The sequence below is a fragment of the Eleutherodactylus coqui genome, chromosome 3 (genome assembly GCF_035609145.1).
Source record: "Eleutherodactylus coqui strain aEleCoq1 chromosome 3, aEleCoq1.hap1, whole genome shotgun sequence".
Taxonomy (NCBI): Eukaryota; Metazoa; Chordata; class Amphibia; order Anura; family Eleutherodactylidae; genus Eleutherodactylus; species Eleutherodactylus coqui.
The window spans coordinates 266,994,808-267,018,955 of NC_089839.1; the positions used below are offsets into that span (position 1 = coordinate 266,994,808).

The following is a 24,148-nucleotide window of genomic DNA, read 5'->3' on the forward strand; positions in this document are numbered from 1 at the left end:
GGCCCCTCTCAGCATTCACTTCCAAGAAGCCTCAGAAAGTCCCTGACAATCCACTGCGCTCTCGTCCCGTTCCCACAAACAATCCAGAGATCTCCTCGAGGCGTTAACCAATCAGCGAGCGTATTCCCCTTATTCCCGCCCTTCGTGACAAAGCGTTAGATTCTGATTGGCTAAGACGCATCATCCCTCTAAACAGAACGTCCCCGCCTCCCTCTTCCCGGAGGACACGCCCCTCCGGGATCTCTAGTCGGGAGCAGCAGAGACTAGAAGGTTCTGTTCGCGCCGGTTCAGAGTCGCCTGCAGGGAGGTAAAGAGACCGGACGTGGTTGTACAGAGAGAAGGGCGGAAGACATGGCCAACTTCAACCGGGGCCCGGCGTACGGACTGTCCGCGGAGGTCAAGAACAAGGTAACTAGAACCGTTATACTAAGATGGAGGTCATTCTCTGTAGAGATTCGGGCTGCAGCTCTCCAGCGGGTGGGCATGCTGGGAGTTGTAGTCGTACAGCACTGCAGTCTATATTCTCAGCTCTCCCCACCCTGCAGGCTCGGAGACCATCAGCATGGAGCTTCTAGCCATCCCGTTTGTGCCTTTTGTTGCAGAACTGCTGGATTCAGCAATGAGCTCCTTCGGAAGCTCTTAGGAAACTCTCAGATGTCTTAAGGTGTATTCATGCACAGAAATTGCACGGCAATGGGTTAATTTACACGACTCTCCCTGATGGGTTAATTTACACGACTCTCCCTGATGGGTTAATTTACACGACTCTCCCTGATGGGTTAATTTACACGACTCTCCCTGATGGGTTAATTTACACGACTCTCCCTGATGCTGCCAATTTTCTTTGCTTTTTTTTTTTTTTTGTTCTCGGCCTTTGTCCGAATAGCCAATATCGGAAGAGAAAGAAATCTGACTTTTCCCATTAGCGCAATTCTATTTTGACTATTGGAACAACTTTGATTTCCAAGCATGTGCAGCGATGCAACGCGGTTTTCTCGCAAAACACTGCAATCGCGGGTAAACTTGCAGGTTTCCGGGTGTGATGGCGGTCTGATTCTCTCCGGCTGGGATCGCACTTGCCGATGTAAATTCTACCATTTGCGTATATTCAGACAGACTTTTTTTTTTTTTGTCTTTCTGCCCATTAAAATCAGACCGAAATCGGCCGATAATGTAAATATTGTTTATTTTCATCGCCGCACGTCCTAGATTGTTGCGATTTTCAGATAAAAAGGTTGTCTATTGGGGCACTAAAAACAACGGATTGCAATTGGAGCCTGTATTTCATGCCTGTAACCTTGGTGACCATTAAAGTGCGAGCCGGGGCATTTATGGGAAAATTGGGTGAAAACTACATGGAAAAAAATTGCAAGAAAGATTGGACAGATTTTTCAGGACCGCCCCCCCCCCCCCCCCCCCCCTGTACAATAAACACAGCCGGACCCTTTTTGTACTTTTTTGCTGACGAAGGGCAACTTTTCTTAGAAATACGGCAACAATGTAGCGGATTGTTGCTTTGCTGCCAGCAGAAGGCTTACTGACACTTTTCATTCTTTTCCCATTGTTTTGAGTTTATTCACTTAGTTTCTGTTTTGTATATTTTTGCTTTCTTGTCACATTTCCAACAAGCCCCTCCAGGATCCGTTTATCTTCTTATCTGTGAGATAACTCCTTCCAAGATGTTTTTCACGCCTCTTCTGCCGTTGGCGCCCTTTGATCCGCTCTTCTCTCCACGGTTACCTGCGATCTTTGGAGCGCACAACTGTAATGTCAGCAGGAAGGTCCCGTGTACAGGAGGAAGCGTCTGCGTGGAGCGCGGTCAGGATGGATTTAGGCATTTCATGTACGTTTTCCCTTGGAGATGTCATAAAAAGTTGAGCTCAGCAGCTGTTGTCCATCAGCGAGCGCCCGGTCCATGATGGACGCACACCTTCCTTTTCTGTTTCCTCTCTGCAGAGGATGAAGGTGTTGTTGTCCGCTGGATGATAATTAGCTTTGCCTTCATAGTCTGGGAAAATTCATGGGGGGGAAAAAAAATCAACCCCCCCCCCCTCTCCGCACCCCCGCCCTCTCCCCCCATCACATTCCACGGGCATTACCTCATGGCTTCTGGGCAGGGGAAACATCCAATGGTGTGGGCTCCACACAGAATGCTCATTGTCTGTTTCCAGCATCTCCAGCCAAGCAGCAGAAGCACAAAGACTTGCTGCTGGTTTTCACATTTCAATAACCCCTTCGGCTCTTGAAGACGCACAGCGACTTTCTCCAGATCCGTCCGTTATCGCTGCAGATGGGCGGAAACCAGATGGAAAATCTCGTGGCTGGAAACATATGTTCCCCACATTCATTATCCGGTTGGACGGGTCAGTCGGGTTCAGACTTTCCCTAATTAGGGCCGTTTCACACTTGCTTTCAGTTCAGCCATTTTGGTATGGGTACAGAAAAAAAAAACGTAAAGAAAACACGTCAGTTCTCCAGCCTATAGAAATGAACGGGAGCGGAGGACCTAAAGTTTTTGTTTCTAGTTAAACAAACAAAAAAAAGAACGGAACCAAAACGGATTGAAACGTTTCCATTTTTATTTTTGCATGGCTGGTAAGGGAAGCAAATAGTTTTCTGCTTCCTTTCTTCTTTCAGTTTAGATGCTCCCACATTGAAACAAAAAATGCTAGTGTGAATGGAGCCTTAAAGGGGTTTTCTGCCCTTTAACTGGTGACCCATCCCCCCCCCGATAGGTTATCAGTAGTTAATAGATGGGGTCCTCTGCTTAGGGCCCCCATGCATCAGCTGACAATCTGGCCTGCTGACCAGTGCATAATGTCTGACATCAATGGTCAGAGGGGGAAGTTGGACCGCCGGCCTCACTCCTACTGAACCTAATGGGTGCCCCGTGCTCCTGTTCCACTTCCTGCTCAGCAGGATGTGACATCCTCACCATGGTCCTGCGCAGGAAGTGTAACAGCAGCACGGGGCTCCCATTAGGTTCAGTAGGAGTGAGGCTGGCGGTCCAACTTCCCCCTTTGACCAATGATAACATCCCGCCCGCTGCACTATATAGCGGGCCAGACCATCGGCCGATAGACGGGGGTCCTAAGCGGTGGACACCCATCCATGAACTACTGATTACCTATCTGGGGGATGAGTCATCAGTTAAAAAGGGCAGAAAACCCTTTTTGTTCTGCTATGGGAGCAGCTAAACGGAAAGGAAACAGAAGTGAAAAATGGAAGCAAACTGCTAGCTTTCATCGACAGGAAACAGAAATTATGTTTTAAAAATAAATAAATAAAACAAATCACAATCATAGAAAAAAAACCAAATCGCAGCTTTACGAGTGCCGGATCGGTGAGTTTCTAGTACTGATATCGCACTCGCCCGTTTTTAATACATAAACGGAATGGTGACAAAAGGCGTCACAATGGTGACCAGTCTTCGGGATCCATGCATGTCTATGGGCACAAAAACTAAAGCGTTTTCTTCCCATTCAGCTGTTCGCGCGACGGAACTGCTAGATGGAAAGCAAAAACACTGGTGTGAGATGTTCCTAAAGGGTCCTCGAGTCCAGTCACCCTCCAGCATTGTGGAGAAGCCCCCTCGCACTTCTGCTCTGCAGCCCCCCCCTGGTTACATTGTATCAGCTCTGAAGTAACAATGTATCCGGTTCTTCTGATATTGTAAACGTTTGGAAACTCCTCTGTGAGGTTTATAAACTCCATTCATCCCTTCTGTATCAGTCTGGGGGCCGGGCAGCTCGGGGCTCCTTCACGTCACTGGATTTCATTTCCATTTTGCATTTCCTGCAAAACCTAAAAATATTCCGTTTTATCTCCCGTTGATTTCAATGGGACTTTGAGCCTCAGTTACGCCATTCTATTTGACTTCTTTTTTTGACTGTTGCGCTATTGTTACTGAGAAAAAACAGAACTCTGATAGAAAGGACACTTCTCTTATTGTTAGTTTACATTATAGTAAAAAGGTGAAGGAACAGAAAGGTTCCCTTCGGTCCTATTCTTGATGTCCATTTATTGGATCTGTTTTAAATGAGCCTGCGCAGAAGGTGAGAAAAACAAAAGTATACAAATGGGATCCGTTCAAAGCAGAAGGGAACTAATACAGTAATGGCCAGTTTCTCTTGTGATCCCCAAGTGCACTACATGTATCTGAAAGATGGGAATCGACCACACATCATAACCGGCAACTTCGTGATTCCCAGCAGTGATGCCTTCGTCACCTGTTCAGGATCACTTACTATGATTGGGTTGTGAATGAAAACCTTTCGGCGCTCTGGTACACGGCCGCTCCACCCCCGAGGTATTGAACTCGGGCTCCTTTTTGCTGCACACATTCTATATACCTCCCCAAGACCAGAATGCTTATCTCATGGAATCCAAAAGATCACCTGGCGACATGCTTTCATAGAGGACGTGCGCACTGCCCACCCTTCATGTGATGCGTTTGATCTCCAATGATGGAATTCTACCAGATCTATTAAACGGGAATTGTTATTTGTTTGGATTCCATCTTGCTATCCTTTCCATAAAAAAAAACAAAACTGTTCAAAGTGAAATCAAAGCACTGATTCGAACGAGCCTTCACCGAGGTTGTCACTCAGCTTTCCTAGCCTCCTGCACAGAAATCCTGCCTCCTAGAGTTGGAGATGCATACTAGAAGAGTCTGCTTGGCAATACAAGTCCAAATGACAGCCGTTATAGACACTGAATGGTGGCTATGCTTCTCATTCAGATCCTCTAGAATCGGACGGGTGATAAGACAAGGTAACTGCTTGACAGAAAGGGGTTATTTTTTTTTAATTTGGAGAAGGAGGGGGTTGGGCTCCCACTTGAGATGCCGTCCCATTGCCTGTATGCAGAGTAGGCTTTCTTCTGCAGTTGTATTGAACACCATTAAATCCTTCCCTGGGATTTTTCGGCCCTGCTCATGTTTCGGGGGAGTTGCAGTTAGTTGCATCTGAAAACAAATCTCTCAGCAGCGGTCTATTGTGTGACTACTCCTGCTGTTACTGGTTATGGGCCGGCCCTGCTACCGAGGAAACTGCTTGTTCTTGGTTTTATTTTTTCCTTATTATAAAGACTTTAGGCGCTAATTAAATTTTTCTTCAGGCCGCCGGCTCCACTCTTTACTGGCTAGAAATGAAAACTTTCATATCTAAATGTGGAATAACCCAAAACAATGAGCGTCGGCAACAAACTTTTTGAAGCATCGGCTGCCTGACGCCTGTGATTTTTGTACAGTCTTGTTTTTGGTATGAGGTTTGTTAGGTTCATATTAGGCCTGTTTCTGGAGACCATCAAGCTTTGTAGTAGGGGGTGCAGGTCTTAAAAATAGGGATGAGCAAAGTTTTGAAAAGTTCCGCTGGTTCACCAAAACATTTGCAAAAAGTTCCAATTGGTCTGAATTAGTTTGAACTGAACCAGAAGTGCACCAAAACTCCTAAGACTGGTGTAGAACACTGTCCATAAAAACCCTGTAGAAGACTTATGGCTCCTAGAGTGTTGTACACCACTGCCCAGGATTAGTGTTGAGCGAACCGAACCAAAACCCTTTTTCACGTAGAACTTTGCTAGCAACTCGGATCAGGTTCGCGCCGAACTGAATTTTTAACAAAGCTCAACCTGAAACCGGGCTCTAACTGGTTGGTTTGATTTGCTCAACGCTACTTGGGTATGAAAGGCTTGTATTTAAGATGTCAGTGTCGTCAAACTTGCTTCACGTTTTCTCTTTAAATGGACTGAGCTGCTATGTATACACTAGTAACTAATCCCCAGGGACTGGAAGCCATATGTCTGTGATGTCATGACTTCCTCTGGTCGTAGGGTAGGCTACAATCCTCCCGACTGGCTGTATAGCTTTTTTATTACTTTACTGTGTTATGCCTGACACAGTGATGGTATAGGTTGACCTAATCCATCATTGAAATCAAGCAGGTATTTGTATAGTCCTTTATAGTGGTTGTACCAAGATTACAAGTTATCCTTCTCGCTGATCCGTGGGGGTCTCACTGCTGAGATCCCTGTTGATCTCCAGAATGGGGAATCTCATGGCCCCTGTCCTCACTGCAAGGTTACTGCACCCTGCAGTGAGGAGGAGACCCACTGGACTGATGGTTACTGAAGTGCGCTGATGCTCTTTTCACTTTCAATGGGACTGTGGAGATAGGCAAGCAACAAGCGCTTGGGTTTTTTCATCATCTCCATTGAAACTAATGGAGCGCTGACCCCCCCCCCCCCCCATGCTCACCCAGTGCACTGTTCATTCTAATGTCAATGGGGGTTGGAGAAGCAAACTCAATAGTGACAGGTAGCATGTGACACGGGAGTCCCTTTTGAAAGATTGGCAGCACGGGTCTCAGAGGTGAGACTGCCATGATCAGCAAGTTATTACCTATCCTGTGGATAGGGGATAATTTGTAATCTTGGTACATCCCCTTTTAATTCCTTCCTCTCCAATGGCTATTGGACCATTTGGGGAGCACCTTCATAGATGTCAATGAAAATGACCAAAAAAGATAGGAACCTGCAACAAATGTCTAGACTTTTTGGTCACCTGGCTCCTGAGATTGGCCAATGAAAAGCCGTTAAACATTTTTTCTAATACCTCAGTTTTTTTTTTCAAATATTCAGATTCAATAATTTTTTTGAGACCTGACGTTGAGTGAAACACCAAATGCTCTTCATTAGACTTATTCTAAGAACATGTCTGAGGGTGCCTTCATGAGAACTTTCTTGGTTGCCTCAAACCAAAACTCCACAGTCACCATCTTTTCTTTTGGGAGCAGAAACCATTTTCACTCCAGGCATCTCTGAGGACACTACTGCTCATACAGTCGGAGGAAATCTGGCATTTTTGCCGCTTTTCTTCTGGAACTGGTGCTGTGCAGTGGCGCTAAACAACTCGGAGAGTAGACTTCATGCATGGTGACAATTCCACAACAAAACAGATGCTGTGTGTCACTGTAACTGGGTTTACAGGTCCGGCAGTCGCCAATCTGTGACGTACGGCACCCAGGGGCAGACCGCAGGAATGACTTTTATTTCCAGCTCACCGCATGACACCCTACATGGCCTAGCATGTCCCAACACATTTCACTGGCACCACTGACTGCTTCTGACAGGTAGGTCAACCACCTCTGTTTCCACCAGCTGACACACAATTAACACACTTCAGGATTATGGATTGCTTAATGCGTTCAAAGACTACTAATAAAGTTTAAAGCTTCTGAAAAGGGATACAAGTTCTTAGGTAAAAAAGGAGAATTTTTTAAAAGCGTAAGGAGCTACAAAAACGCACAACAGTGTGAAAATAAAAAGGAATAAAGTCGAAAACACCGGTCTATGAAGTTGTTGCAAATGGTCCTCGGAAAGATAGACAATCCTGCATTTAGACGTAACTCCTGGGTCTGATGATGGGGTGGATGATCCCCCTTTAAGGTCCATCTGGGTCCAACCTCCGTCGTCCTCATGACATCACCTAAGGCTTGCTAAGTAGGTACGCAGATCTTCCTGATGGAAACCCAATTTAACATTTTGGTCATATTTTCCTAGGAGGCCCTTCAACAGGGAAGCTATGGCTGCCATGTTTCATATCATAAATTTACCGTGGATATCAAACACGATATGCGACGAATGATTAGCTTCGCAGGTATGCAATTCTGTGGTTTATGGGGGTCACACAGCAACGGAAGTGAATGCACTGCGTCCGGGGTACACTGACGGTTTCGTAAAGTATAATTGCTGTTGAGCTGGGACCATCGAATGAACCATAATCCCCCATTATTCATTTTTTCTTTGTCCTATCTAATTAGAGGGAAATTGCAGTCAGCGGGTCTGGAGGATGCGTATTGGAAGGGAGAAAATAGGATCTCTTGCAAGTGGCTAAATTTGCTGGTTCCAAAAGAAGCAAATGGGATAAAAGGCCCCTCCTGGTACAGGTGTAAAAGGAAGTTGAATGACTATTGATGAGCTCTGCTTGAAAAGAAATACACTTAAACATCTGCCTAGATCCACTCGACTTTTCCCAGACCAGAAAGGTGGCAGATTGTCACCCATCTTTGCGTGTCAGTCTATCAGTATGATTTCATCACAATGTGGACTTCGAAATGCCCTGAAATTCGCCAGATTTTTTTTCTTTGGATGTACCTCAATTGTACTGTGAATAGTTGCCTTCTCACTTATTTTGTCCACTTCTAATGTGAAGTCTATGAGTTTAGAAACACGTATTCCCCGGGGTGTTCAGAACACAATGAACTTTCCATTTCCAGTTGAACCTGTATGATCAAATTGATGGAACTCAAAACCAGTTCAGCAATGGAAAACATAAAAGCTCAGCTGTCTAATGCATGCTAGAAGGAGGGAGGCAAATTGACTGGTGGCAACCAGCTGTCCAGACCATGTGTGATCTATATACATTTCCATGGTCTGTAAAGAATGACGGGACCTAAAGCCCAGAACTGGTGATGTCATCCACTATTACATATGTAAGGGATTCCTAAGCTTCAGTGAACTGGGGGATCTATGGGGAGGTGGTGGTGATGGGCTGGATTTTTCTGGGCTTGTCAGTTACTACATTGAAGAACTTGAAAGTAAGTCTATGGCCATGGTTTGTAGAGGAAATGACTAACAGTCAATGAAGTGGTGTCCAACTCCTGTAGGGTCCTTGCATGCTGGGGGTTGTAGCTTCACAACAGGAGTTCTGCACTATAAATCTTCTGGTCGTGGACCTTTCTTTAGTTCTAACAGGTCCCGGCAGTAACTGTTCCCACAGGCCTGCCGCTGCATTCTTCTAGGTGACATTACAGAGCAGCCTTGTGCTACATGAACCGGTCTTTCTTGTTCTGCTCTCCGTGCAGCTTGTAATATTTGCTCTTTAAACACTTTACACAGATTCACCTGAAAATATAATTACTCCAAGATTTATTTTAGAACATTGAATGTATAACAAGTGAGAGTCTTCTATGGTGTGGTGGGAAATGACCATTTTTTTTTTAACCTGCCTGTTGCCCTTGTTTAATATTTAATGAGGGATCTCAGGAGGGTCAGCCGTGTGACTGATATCACAGGGATAAAGAGGCAAACTGCCACGAAGGTGCCCGCTTATGGGGTAGTCGAGTCTACTGACGCCACACAACTGGGGTCGGACCGAGCTCTTTTAACTCTAGGTAGAGGCGTAACTTGTAGCTCCTGGGCCCCAATGCAAAACCTGTAACGGGGCCCCCAACTATAATGTTTTAGTCATAGTACTGGGCTCCCTATATGGAGAAGAGAGGCCTTATGGGCCCCCTAAGGCTCCTGGGCCTGGGTGCAACTGCATCCTCTGCGTCCCCTATAGTTACACCACTAGATCTCCGTAACCTCCATTGGTTTTAGTAGCAAACTGGCAGCATTAGTGGAAAATCTTACATGGCGTAATGGATGATGACCCATATGGCTGTAAAACCTGCTGTCCGTTCCAAAATGAGCAGGTTTTATGTTCATTGCAAGTTTGACAACTTTTGTAGATGGTCAAAAAAATTGCGATCTAGTTTAGAAAGACCCTTTCCATAATAATTTTTATACCCAGCATGGCTCTTGGCTTTGGAGGACAGCAGCTGCAAACTTTTTTTTTTTTTTTTTTTAAATCTGGGGTCTTCCAGCAGTGAGATTCCCTTCCCCAGCTGCTTTTCTCTCCAGACCCTATAACCAGTTCAGTGTGCAAGGTATAGGCTGAGCTGTGCACCCCCTGTAATGCATCTTGCTTTGGCTCTTTATTGGGCATTCTGTCCTTTATATTGCTTGCCCTTTCTCACGTTAATCATTTACCAAAAGTCGATAACCTAAACCTTTCCATGATGATGTATTTGCATTTGCTCTCGGCACAGAGGAGCCCAGCCAGATGGACCTTAGTGAGTTGCAAGGCTGAACACAGTGATGATACATAGTTTGTCTTAGGCCTTTACAGCACTGTGACATTTTAAGGCTTATTGAACTAGGGGTTGGGTACGAGCGTCAATCGACGAGCATGAAAAACTGCGGAGAATCGGCCCGAGATCATTTTACCCAATCACCACCCCATGTAAACATGGCCGTGGTCAGCAGACAAACTAATTGGATCGTTTGTGCCAACGTGGAAAATGTCTGACTCGACCTATGTAAAAAGCCATTTTTAAATGAGCACTTTAGATTTGGTTGATCTAAGCTAGTCATCCAATTGAAGGGCACTTTGGCATGCTGTGAGGATTAGGCAAGAACATTAGTTGGCCGATCATGTGAAAACTGCACCCAATCGACCAGTAAATGAGATAAATGCACAGATGGTGGCAGATCACATTTGTTGGCAGCTCATCTCCTCTTGTGAACAGGGGGAGTGCTACCGGCAATAATGAGACTATATGGGGACAAATGGTCATACGTGTGATCGTTCACCCCCTGGATCTTCTTAATCGGTCCGTGTGAAGGCCAGTGACACAGGTGCCAATCTTTTTGATTAGTGTGCTTAAGGCCTCCTGTGCACGGGTGCATTTGCATTGCGAAATCTGGAGCGGGATTCCGCCTCCAGATTCTGCTGCAAATCCAGCCCGTAGCATGCTATGGCAAAACGCGATTTCCTTCCCATGAGCGGAAATTTATATGCAATTTTCCTTTTGGGGTTGGAAAAATCGCAGTATGCTGTGATTTTGTGCGGGCTACGCACGGCCAGCTTCTATTGAAGTTGATGGAAGCCGTCCGTCCCGTGGCCATTCTGTAATCATCGCAGAATGGTTGCGGCAGCTGAGTCATAATCATAGCGACAGTGCGGCGTCCTCTGTACTGCACATGTGCGCCGGCTGGCACATGAGCAGCAGAGAAGACGCCAGACAGGTAAGCTGGAGTCATCGGCCGGGCACCAGGTCGAACTCCGCTGCAAGAGTCTTGCGTGCGGGGGTCCGATCCGCCCGTGTGCAGGCGGCCTTTTATGACTCAGATGGAATTGTCTAGAGTGACCCTCATTGGCCTTTTACACGGGATGACCCCCTGTCCCAGCGATAATCGCTCCTATGCTCACACAGCGGGAGTGATCGCATAGTGCATGGAGGCGGAGCGGGACGGAGGTCCTTCCAGTCACCCGCCTCCATTCACAGTAAATAGGCAGTTGTTCATACATGATCGGATGCCTGTTTTACACAGGCTGATCGTATGTTTGAGTTTTATGCCTGCACAAACTGAACGACGAAGACAAGCGAAGGAATTCTCTTTCATGGCAGAATTTGCAATAACTATTATGGTTCAGACACTGGCGATCCAGCGAGAATCCGAGTCATAAACTGTCCATGTGAAAGGGTTCTTAGACTGAATCTGGAATCTCTTCCGGATCCCTATTGGATAGGATGGGCTTGATATGCTGAAATAAGTGGTACTGGCACTCTTACTACAGCTAAGATTTCACCCACCTGTGGCAGTCAATGGCTACACAATTTTGCTGGCTGATCGTATGGCCATTGGCCGCATGCAGCTAACGGGTCCGTGTGTCTTTTACCTTAGGTGCTAATTAGATGGCAGTATTTGGTGAGTACCCCCCCCCCCCATGCCCACCTCAACAGTAAGTTGGGGGCTAAGTTGCCACATAATGCATGCCGCAGTACTTGTGTCCTTGACTGTAAAGCGATGTTGCTGCTTGCAAGGATAACTTTACAGTGTGATCTTATGAATGGCCGTCTCCCTGATATGTACCATTCTGTATTGATGTTGGGCATTTCTGTTGCCATTATTCCTTATGTTGCCCAAACTATAAGTTGGGTATAGCTGGTACTGGCAACAAATTGGCCCGGTAAGGAATGGCCCTGTTAGACAGAGAATCTTAAGATTCTCATTTGCCGCGAAAACAAGTTGGTGACCTCCTCACCAGCTCGTCCGCGCTCAGGCAGCTTGTTTAGATGGCACGTTTCTTGTTGAGTCAGCAGTTTTTGTTAACTTTTCATTCAATGTTTCACATTCCTATGTGAAGCACTGAATGATCAGTGTATAAATCGCCCGACAAGTGAACGACCCGGCGTTGGTTTATATGTTGTCTAAGGAGCAAGCATCCGCCTCCAGATTCCACAGCAAATACCTGCCATAGCATGCTATGGAAAAGCAATTTTTCCTGCCCACGAGCGGAAATCAATTGTGATTATCCCCCCCCCCCCCCCCCCACTCCCCAGCTCGCGGGGGCAAAAATCGCTGCAGGCTTTATTTTTAGCCTGATTCTGTGCGGACGGCTTCCATTGAAGTCAATGGAAACTGTCTGACCCACGGCCCTTCTGCAATCATCATTGCAGAATCCACGTCATCGTCTAGCGACGGCGTGACATTATCTGTACTGCGCATGTACGACATAGTACCATAGGTCGTAAGGCCGAATGAAGACCATGTCCATCTAGTCCAGCCTGGTCGGATGGCCGGCACATCTGCAGTACAGAATATGAAGAATCCGGACAGGTACGCGGGGTCACCGGATGGTCGTAGGGTCGGACCCCGCATGCAGAATCCAACTTGGGCGTGTGCAGGCGGCCTAAAACAAATGATACTTGTTCATTGTTGGTTCATGTTTAAGCAAACGAAAATGATAATCGTTCAGTTTAAACAATTTTGTGAGCGAATAATTTTTTTTAATTTTTTTTTTATCATTGACTAAGGCCTCCTTCCCACGAGCGTGACGGGGTCCGCCGCGTAATATTAAGCAGTGAAGCCCGTCACGGCGCCCCCCAGAGCCCCTATACTTACCTGCGGGAGATAGCGTGAAATCGCTTCCCCGCCCACCACCGCCGCGTCACCGCCCGTCACCGCCCACCACCGCCGCGTCACCGAGCGTGTCACGTGACGCGGCCGGCCGCGTCATTTGGCGTCAGATGACGCGCGGCGGTGGGCGGGAAAGCGTTTTTTCACGCTATCTCCCGCTGGTTACAGCGGGAGATAGCGTGAACGGACGGCTTCCATTGACTGCAATGGAAGCCGTCAGCGCGTACAGCCCGTCCTCACCCGCAGAAAATAGAGCATGCTGCGGGTGAGGACGGGAGAAATCGCGGTGCGTAATTCCGCGCTGGAATTACGCATCGTGAGCATTGTGCTATTAGGTTCAATAGAACCTAATAGCTGCGGGCAACGCAGCGGATTTACGCCGCGAATTACGCGGCGGAAATCCGTTCGTGGGAAGGAGGCCTAAATGCACCATAACAATGCTTGGAGGTCTGAGCTGTTATTGACTTGTCATTGTGCCACTAATGGCCAGAAATAAATGGAGCTGCATCAGAACCAATAAGGTAATGAGCGGCGGTAAGAACAACATCGCTCCACTGATGGCCATCAGGAACCCCCGCCACATGTAGTGTTCTTGCGTGAGGCATAGTCCCAGGCCTGTCTTCTTTCTCATGGCCGTGCCCGCTAGTCAGAGATTTCGGGATATTTATCTGAATGCTTTGTCTTATCTTTTGTATGAAGCAGATTTATAGCAGTATAATTGGCTGTGAACTGAATTAAGTCGATTCTATGTGGAAACGGCACAAAGAACGAGTCCTTCCCTCTACGTGAAGAACAGATCAGGTTTCAGCCTGTGATGTATTACACGTCCGGGCAGACTGCAAGCTCAGCTGAAACCGGGCAGATGCTTTCATTTAGCATTGTTCTCCTCCTCATGACGAGAAGTCATATTGTTCTCGTACGACTAGGTGCCTGGATTTGTTTCCCACCCCATGATGTACAACTTTTTGTTTCTCTTTTCTGTTTCCTGCTACTGTCTCCATCTTTAAAGCTTTCACAAATAACTGTATTTCTTTTCCTCGGGTTTCTCGATGTTAATTTTCTACCAAACATTGCCCACTTTCCCACTGATTTTGAGATAATCGGGACGGACTTGTCCACCAATTTTTCTTTACTATGGTAGGTGCCCATGACAACTGCCAGTATCTTGGGGCTGCAGAAACTACTGTAACTTGATCTGGGTGGACTCTCTTAAAAGAGAAACTTAAGGATTCAGGTATTTCAAGAATGGAGAAAATGAGGTTGGGCGTCTGTAGCTTGGGAAAAAAATTGAGGCGCAATCTCGAAACATGCATCCAATTCCAAATGGACACTTGCCTGATGGGGTTGTGGCTGACTAGTCACAACTCCCCTTAGCATTCATTGTGAATGTCAAAAAGAAAGTGGTTGTGACCTTCAAGCCTGGATGGTTGCTGGCGTCAACCCTTCAGGATTCCTTCACTGGTGAAGATAAGTATAATAGATGAAAAAAGCCAGCTCTATTAGAAGATTACATATACGAGGTACATTCAAGTTCTAAGGTCTCCCATTATTTTTTTTTTTTTTTTAGCTGAAAGTATTGTCCCTTCTAAACGTAATCTACCTCTTGACATAAACCTTTTTCACAACATTGATGCTATGATTGCATGGTCACTGTAAATGCATCTTTAGGGGTCTGTTTCGTCCAGTGAAAAATTGCTTATGGAGGAGCGTCCCGACAGGAAAAAAAAACCCATCCATGGAAAGCCTCCTTTATTGTTGGAAATAGCCAAAAATTACTAGGTGCAAGGTCGGGTGAGTAGGGAGCGTGAGAAACCACTTCAAAGTCGCTATCATGAAGAAACCACTGATAAGGGCTACCCGATGAGCAGAACATGTTCCGTCTTCTTCCGGATGTTTTTCTTGCAATGTTGGAAGGAACTTTTTTGCCACAACCTCTTTATAAGATGCAGCTGTCACCGTAGTGCCTTTTGGAACGCAGTGAGTGAGGGTCGTGCCTTAGCTGTCCTAAAACATGGCCATCATTTGTCCATGTGACAGTCGGCTGCCTTTGTGATGGCCCACCCGCGAACACACATTCTTCACGTCCATGACACCTTCACCACCCGTCTTGCTCAACTGATGATTGAATGTTGATGGGAATCCTTCCACGCAAGTGAGGGAAACGGATGATTACACACTAATCTTGGAAGGTGACCGTTGCCATTTTAATACTGAAAACTCTTAACTCCTGCCGCTGCCACATGGGTTCTGTGCACTGGACAATGCTATCTGCCTCGCTCATCCTCGAAGAATGCTTGCGTCTTCAAAGATGTGTCCCATTTTTCTATCCGCTCCGATTCCCGAGAAAGAGATTAGGAAAGCGTAGACCTTTTAATGCAGCTCCTAAGCCGGATAAAAGTACCATGTTTTATCTGAAGAAAAATTAGACGTCTGTCTAGTCTAACTTGATTCATCTCTTAGTTGGCTTAGTTTACACTAGATTTTGGTGCAATTTTTGGCACACGATCACCTTTAAGACGCGGCCCTTTTCATAAAGCCACAACATCTTGTGGGATGCAAAGAAAAAGTGCTTGAAAGTACCTAAAACACATAAATGTGGTGCACAGCATGTAGGGGTGTTTTCTGGTGCAGGCTGTGCCAGAAAATTTGGCAAATTGTCAATAGTTAATCTGCCCCCTTTTTTTAAACTTTGTACTGAACTTGTTGGGGAAGAAGTCTGTAGACCAAAGCTCCAGACAGAGGTTGGGGGAGTTATTAGAGGGCTAATATTACGTACTTTTGTGGTTTTAATTCTCAGTATGGAATGTATATTTGAGAACCTAAAATTAGACGAACACATGGAGGGAGCGCAGGAGGAGATATTTGATATTATCATTTATTTGGGTGGGGAACCATAAATTCCAGATTCCCTGAAGCTTAGGAAGACATTGGTTGCTGGCTCGGTATGCCGCCTTAGATCTCTCGACTAGATGGGTTTGTCTCTAATACAATGGAGAGGGAGCAGCAATGCCAGGACTAGTTGGTTTACGGCTTGACTTCTATATTAAGACGTAGTGGGATTGTGATACAAGGATGGGTATGGAGCTTGTGTCTCGCTCGGTAACAGGTTCTGGAGTTTACCATTTCCATCTTGTGGATTTTTTTTTCTCACTTGGCATCAGGTTACTCGTTGTAGTCTGGTGGTCTCTCCCTATATCCTAGTGTTAGTTTGTGTTGGAGGAGGCGTTGGATATATCACAGGGTCTTTTCACAGTAACTCTAGGTTTATGACCTCGAGTGTGGATTTGCTTAGCGGACTTACTAGTGTCTGCTTCATCTGGGCTTTGATTCTCCATGGCGCGTCCATGACTTCTCTGGTTGTCTCCATTCTTCTAGTAGCTGGTCTTGTCTACGTTTAGAACTGATCAGTGAATTCTGATGCCGCTTATGGTCTTGAGTATTGCTACATTTGTCAGTATTCAGAAATAAACCTCTAGTTAGGTTTTTATGCACTGGCCGAAAAATACCAGTTATCTGGGTGGGCTTACATAGAAATCATGGGGCCCTCATAGCGGAACATAGAATTGGGGCCTTCCAATAAAAATTTAAAAAAATGTAAAAGCATATCTATAATACAACGGGCTTCAACATAGAATCATATATCGGTTCTACTCAGTGATCGTGATTACAGTGCACTTACCTCCAGTGATCACAAGTGGCGTCTTCTGATTGGTGACATCTGTGTTTGTTAATGATCTTTATCTGGGCCTAGATGGCAATGGACATTTTTTTTCGTGACTTTTCTTTCACTCTTACCATCCTGCCACTATCCCAATGAACCTCTCAGTAACTTCCCCCAAAGTACTGGTGTCTTCAGTGCGACCCACCCCACACCCCTATTACCCTGAATGTAGAGCAGCACAAGTTTCATTTAGAGTGGGAGATACTTTTCTGTCAGGTAGGTCACGTGTGTATTGAGATGTGCTGTGCCTGGTTCATGTAACCCCTGTATGATTCATCACCGACTTGCGTCTTAAAGGGGTTGTCCACTTATCAGACAATATTGCCCCTCGTCCTTCCTCTGCTGTCATGATCCAGTGCTGTAGCCCCTCTGTGGCCCCAGTGTTTGTTGCCGATAATGTGATTGGCTGCAGCATTCGGGTGAATTCCAGTCCGGCTGCATTGGCACCTCCCGTTCTCCGGGCATCAGCATCCCATCCTGTGCTCCATGATGCTAGGAATTCAGAACAGTGATTTTGCAGCATTCTCCCGACGTTTGATGACCTCATACTCAACAAACACCAGGACCACAGCGGGGGGGGCTACAGTGCTGGATCCCCTTGGTAGAGGGAGGGTAAGTACTCCTCTTTATTTTAACACCGTTGGAGCTAGAGGAGCAATGGTTGGTAATTGCACAACTCTTAAGTAGTTTCAATGTCATACCAGTGTGAGCCATGAGTAGGCGCCCAAGCTGCCCAAAACGCGTAGGTCACACGGATTTCTACACTTTATCGTCTGCTGTTGGATTTTGGACCTTTTCTTCATCTAAGTACAATCGGAGCTGCTGATATCCCACAGAGCATGTGAATAGAAGACCGTGCCATGGAAAAACCCCACAGCTCTTGAGAGATTTATTTGTTCCTTCATTTACTCCACCTCTAACTAGTAGAAGCCATAAAGGAAAAAGGACTGCCTCCTACTGGACGTTCTGTATTACTACAGATCTGACAAATTTGAAATTTGAATTATGGAATTGTTTTTTGTGGAAAATTTGCAAATTGGGCAATATCGTTAGATCTGCTCCCTGTACCGGTTGACGTGACCAATCTTCTCCCCCCTCCCAGCTGTAAATCTGTAAGAACTAGCTGCGATTCATGGAAGCCTGTAGTTTCACGGTAACTTCTGTTGAAAGTGTAGGAAAATGGCAGCACGTGAGGTTACATACAGAACGCTAGAAGACGCGGTGACATCAGAGGCTCTACTAATGTGTGGCCCGTTTTTATGGTGAAATGGCTTTTCAGTGGAATTTCCCGTAAAGCATTGGCCTACGTAACCAGTGAGGTATGGCCGACCTTGCAAGCGAAGTCTATTTAGTACTTAGTTTTTACTTTGCAGCTCCATGAACCCAAATCTTCCTGACAGGCTGAGCAGAAAGCATTTGTGATTTTTGGTAACAGTTCAGGCAATTTCTGGCAAGGCTCATGGAATATTGACGTAGATGAAATGCTTAATTCTTGTGACCTGTGCGGGATCGGGGCAGGGGGCTCTGTACGAGGACGGCGCTTACATATGGGGACACATCCTTTTATGGATAGCTTCTGAAGTTCCCAGTCGTAGAAATGTGCAGGAGAGGTTTATAACACTTGGCGCTCGGCCAGCGCTGGCGGTGAAATCTGAAGCAAATTTTTCTTAACTTAGCTCATGTGAAAATTCTAGTTTTGGTCGCTTCATGCAAAAAAAATTAGTGAAAGGGTCTTCTCAATGAGACGGTGACTTTACGTATCCTTGGAACGGATGGTGTAGAGTAGGAAGACGTTGTTTCAGCCTCTGCAGCTGATAATTACTGATGGCATCAATAATCGGCGGGGGTGGGGTCTGCCACTTGGTTGGGACTTCCATTGATCAGCAGTTTGCTCGGTTGGTGTGTTCGTATAATGAGCTTATGTCTGCAGGAAGTGCACAGCTCCGCTCCCATTGCAGTGGTCAGGCTTGGTATTGCAGGCCAAGTTTCTATTCACTTCAATGGGAGCTGGGCCTGCAATACTAAGCATGGCCACTGCTGTGGGAGCGGAGCTGTCGGCTTCATCAGCTCAGTGCACAGACCCACAGGCCCAACAAACAGCAGGTTGGTGGGCATTCCTAGAAATAGACTCCTGTCAATCTACTATTGATGATCTATCCTGCTGAAAGGTCCTCAGTAGTTTACAACTGGACAACCCCTTTAATACTAATCACCTTTTATATAGCGCATACATATTACGCATTACGGGTTGTGTCTATCCGGGCTCGCAATTTTTAAATTTGCCTATTAGTTTTGGAGTGTAGAAGGAAATCGGAGGAGACCCGTGCAAACACAGGGAGAAGATATCGACTTCATGCAGATTTGAACCCAGGACCCCAGTGCCACTGAGGAGTCCTTACTCATGGTGCTTATTAATGGCACCCATACGAATAGATCTGGCGGGCTGCCCTGCCACTTATAACTCCATTACATGAAGTACTGACTCCTTGGGACCCCCAGCTGTAGGCCTGCATGGTGCACTACACGGATCTGTATGACCAGCCCCCTATACAATCCTTATCGGTGTACAAGTATAATACTAAGCAGCCCCCCGGACCCCTGAATGTGCGGTAGAAAAGTTGCCAACATGAATTTCTTTATTGTGAACAATTTATATAAATATCCCAGACGGCCAACACTTTTTATGGCCATAGTTGAAAACCGTAAGCAATGAAAACGTTTCTAAGTGATTGAGGTCTACGGCCCAAAATGGTAATCTAATCTAGCTTTGCTACAAGCTCCTCTATATATAATAGCCCTGCCCCCTTCGTCCTCTGTATTAGTACCGTGCTTCCCCGAAAATAAGACACTGTCTTATATTAAATTTTGCCCAAGAAGAGGCACAGTCTTATTTTTGGTGTGTGTGTTGTATAATCGCCTCGTACCGGAGTCTGTGTCCCTCCTAATGGTCTTCCCAGCGCTACGGAAGGCTGCTGTGTAATCCTCCCCACTGTCGGAGGATTCTCTCTGGTAAACGGGGCTTTGAATTCCCCCGGCTTGCATATATTTATATTCCACAACACTTCTGCTCGATTCAACCCAAACAACCAATCGCTGTGAATCAGCCAACCCAAACAACCAATCAGGTTGCTGGAATTGGCAATTGGCCAGCCCAAACAACCAATCAAGTTGTGACTCGAGCAGAAGTGTTGTGGACTATAGCTATATGCCCCCGGCTTCAGCAAGTGAGCGCTGTGATTGGATTGAGCGCCAGCCAATCGCAGCCATTCAATGATGTCATTCACTGAATGGCTGTGAATGATCGAGCGCCAGCTGTGATTGGCTGGTGCTCAATCCAATCATAGCACTCACTTGCTGAAGGACGGGCCACAGAAAAGTAGCTGGCGCCATACACTTATGAAAGCTGTGTTGCCCCTAGCAACCAATCAGTGCTGCTTTCATTTTTTACAGTGCTGAGGTAACATGAAAGCTGCACTGTGATTGGTTGCTAGGGGGCTACAGTCCGATTTCCTTTTAGACCGATTTCATAGGAAAGTGGTGGTGAGCTGCTATCCTTTGGCCTACCCTGTGGATGAGGCATAGCGTGTAGTTACAGAATGCATACACATGGGGGCAGAGCTGTTTTGATAACGCCCTGAACCACATCAGGGTTATGACCCACTACTCGCCATTCCTCACACTCGCTCGTTACCGTAGCATCTTCAGGGTGGGCCACACGAAAGTAGCCCACCACCGCAGTCTTATGAAAGCTCTGTCTGTTTCCCCTAGCAACCAATCATAGTGCAGCTTTCATTTTACCTCAGCAGTATAGGGAATGTAAGCTACGCTGTGATTGGTTGCTGAGGACAACAACTTTTTTTTTTTTTTTTTAAGCTTTCCTAAGAGTGTGGTGGTGGGCTATTTTTGTGTAGCCTACCCTGTAGTTCTATTTAATGGGGAGTACTTGGGGCGGTATATCAACTAGGCAGGAGTCTTACCTGCAGCGTCCTTTCCGCCAGCGGTGTAGTTCGGGCGGTGCCCTAGCCGGCAGAGACACGGCTCCAGTTCTGAGCTTTGATTTTGTATGTTTTTGGGCGCACATACAGGAAAACCAGCATGGGGAGCAGAATAAACACTTTGGGGGTGTTATTAAACTACACGCACCAGAACTGTCAAGTTACTAACTTTTATGCAAGTCGTACTTTATGTAAAACTTTATGGTGTTTGACCTTTTTGCGCCACACTTGAATTTTCCTACAAGTGGGTGGGGCTTATCAGAAAGGAGCCACGGCTTCTGTTACATCGCAATCTGGTGTGAATTCTAGTGGAAATCTACGCCGATTCCTAGCTATTTTATTTTTGACTGTCGCACTTTTTGGCTGGTGTATTGAATGTGGGGTTAAGTTCGTTCTCTGGTTTTCTCCGTGTCGCTTGCATGCTCTGGGTAAACATTACAAGTAATTGGGACAAAGTGCTGCGTTGGGAGATTTCATTGTCGCTGCCAAATATCTCTGGTGTTTACATTAATCCCGCGGATCACATGAACGGCTCTCAGTCTGGCATTGTGCGCAACGAGGTGAGCGGCTCCGGGTGTGTGTGAGACGGCTGTTACAGGTTACGGGATACTTCCTGAGGATTGGCAGTATATATGATATGTCTGGAATATAGCGCTAACTACAGCTGCAGAACTGCCGGAACGTTCATTGGAGGAAACATCCTGCAACTTTGTAACATGTCTTGATGCAGGTTTTGTACTTTATATCATGTAGAAGGTGTCATCTGTTGCTACATAAAAGCATCATCCAGTGGCTGCTTAGTTCTCTGAATACATAGTGTGGTTCGCTGTGGATGGGATTGATTGGCTTATTAAAAGGGTTGTCTGGTTACTGGACAGCATTGCCCTTCTAGCTCCAAAATAAAAAGGGCAGTTCTTACCCCCCCATTCTGCTGCAAGGATCCAGCCTTGCCATCATACTATTGTTTGTTGTTGCTGATGTCATCGGAAGCCACTTCACCATTACAGCCAACTGGGCTGTAGTGTCACCCCTCCTTTTACCAGGACAACCAGTACTATTGTACCTTGTCACCATCGAAGCTAGGAGTTTGACAAGGCTTGGATGGAAGAACTCCCCTGTCACACCCCTAGCTCCCGATTGGCTGAATAATGGAAGGTCCTAGCAGCGTGTGTATTGCTTGTATGGCTGGCCTGGAGGGTTAGGGTTTGCTTTCCTGTTAAGCTTTCATTATTAGCTGTACATGCAGAAGCCTTTACAGCTTATAATGTAAGCCTAATAAAAAAACAAACCCTAACCCTCCAGACCAGCCACACAAGCAATACGCACACTGTATCAATCGGTGTTTATGGAGCAACCACCACCTTGCATCTCCCCTGGCCAAGCGGTAGCCAGCACCGCCACTGCCGGTGGCGGCAACGTTCCCAGTGTTGCGGGGGTCCTCCACCGCCGCTCCCAGGCTTGCGCTGTCCTCCTGCCATTCCTCTGCTCCTGCTGCCGCTCCCTGTCTTGCCGACGCTCCCACTCTTGCCGCTGTCTACCGACACCACCCGCAACGCTTCCAGTCTTACTGCTGTCATCCTGCCATCTCAGAATGGCACTTGGGGAATAAAACATGCCCCCAGCTAATCAGAAGCTGAGGGCATTACTAAATTTGAAGACACCTGTATTATGTTGCTACCCGTAACTTCCAGTGGCGACAAGATACAACAGTAACCCCACAACCTTGGCGTCATGATGCCAGGAGTTCTGAACAGTGACGCTACAGCCTCTGATTGGCTCTAGCAGTGAGATGACCTCATCAGCAAACAAACACCAAAAGGGCTGGATCATGGCGGAAAAGGAGTGAATATTTTTTGTTTTAAGACAGTTGGAGCAAGAAGGGCAAAGCTGTTCGGTAACCGGACAACCCCTTTAGTGCGTTGTAAGCTGCCCATACACATTAGCGAAAAATCAGCTGACTATGACTGGCACATCAGAACATAATCAGTTAAAGTAATCACACATACAGTTCATCTGTTGGATGGCGGCCGATCACAAATAATTATTCCCTTATCAAGTGATTGCATAACACTTAGATATGCTATCAGTTTATGAGTGGTGGGCATCTGACCTTCTGGACCCATGCTGATCCTGGGAACTGAAGGGGCCATGGAGCTGGTTTAGTGCTGCATTTAAGTTTTCCATAGCGGCACTACTGAAATAAACTTTGGCCCCTTTAGTCTCTGCATTGGTAGTGGTCCCAGAAGTTAAGCCCCTATGATCATAAAGTGATGATATACCTAGTAATATGCCATTACTTTAAGGTTGAGAATACTGTTTAACTGCTGGGCAGTTAATTGTGGCCAGAATCGTGCCCACATACCTATGCCAATGTGCACACAATTTTTCTGATAAAACTGTCCTTTTAACAGCAGAGCTTTGTACCCATTGTCTGTAGTGAGTGACTGGGATTTTGACTAGATGTCTGCTATAGCATGGAAGCCCATCCTAAGGGTTGGGGTTACTTGTTTCACATTACCTGTTTTTTTTTTTTTTTTTTTTTTTGTTAATAGGACTTTTCTAGGATTCTTATATTGATGACCTATCTTTTTAGGATAGAGCATCAATAACCAATTTGGGGTCCGCTCATCTGTATGAAGAGACTGCGGTGCTCGTGAGTCCTGTTTGTTCATCATGTGGCCGGAGAGCAGCTCTGCCCATTGAAGTGACTGGGATTGAGTTCCTATACCAGTCATGGTGCTATGAAACATACAGTGCTGTGCCTGGCATGCAGTGAAGGAGTGAGCACCGCAAACTCTTCAAACACCCTGAGAGCGGGTCCTCACAGATCAGATACCGAGACCTTTCCTGAGGATAGATCGTGAGTGTAGGTGTCTTGGAAAACCCCTTTAACCTGAAGTCACCTGCCTTTCCAGCATTGTCCTCCTCTATTACAGAAGATGTTAGAAATGGCGAGAACCTAATATAATTTTACTGGAAATGCCTTTACAAGTAGTGCTGGTAGCCTGTAGGGCCTGAATCCCTGTGAGGAGGTCACCAGAATGTAGTGATGCCTCTCCTCAGCCTGAAATGGGTTGATATCGCATTCACTGTTAGTGTTGGGGTCCATCTACCCGGGACGGCTGTTGGGTGCTTCAGCACACAACAGAACATTCGCATATCCGTGCAGATGAGCGGATAGCTATTTTAACGCAAGCCGATTTAAAATCGCAGCATGTTCTATTTTTGTGCGGCCTCCGACCCGTGGGCCATTCGTTGACATTGCTGATAGGTCGCGGGAACCTGCATCATCGCCTAGCGACCGTGCGGGAAAAGCAAACATTAAAAAAAAATATATATATATATCTGTACTGCGCGTGAACGACGGCGAGCATCCGCTGTCATCCACAATACAGAAATTCAAAGGTAAGCGAGGTCGCCGGCTGGAGACGGAGCCAAATTCTGCTGCGGGCTCCCGCATGCAGAATCGGACCCATTTGTGTGAGACCGGCCTAAGGCTACTTTTACATGGTGCGACTGTCTTCTGTGCTTTCACGCAAGAGATCTCTTCCAGGCCGCTTGCCTGTGTTCACGGTGAACAGGCAGTCTCTCATAGATGGACTACCTGCTTAACACTGAACAAGACCTCTTTCTGGTCACTTTGTTTCACCCCTGAACGCCTGATCATTTGTTCGCTTTTCATTCG

General features: G+C 46.3%; 1 protein-coding gene across 1 annotated transcript in view; it reads left to right on the forward strand.

Annotated features, from left to right (window-relative positions):
• The first annotated feature begins 227 nt into the window (after positions 1-227).
• Positions 228-24,148, forward strand: part of CNN3 (calponin 3) — a 33,341-nt gene continuing 9,420 nt past the window's right edge. Inside the window, exon 1 of the mRNA XM_066597386.1 lies at positions 228-408. Coding sequence (XP_066453483.1) covers positions 352-408 — 57 coding nt within the window. The 5' untranslated portion in view covers positions 228-351. The remainder of the gene's footprint in view (positions 409-24,148) is intronic.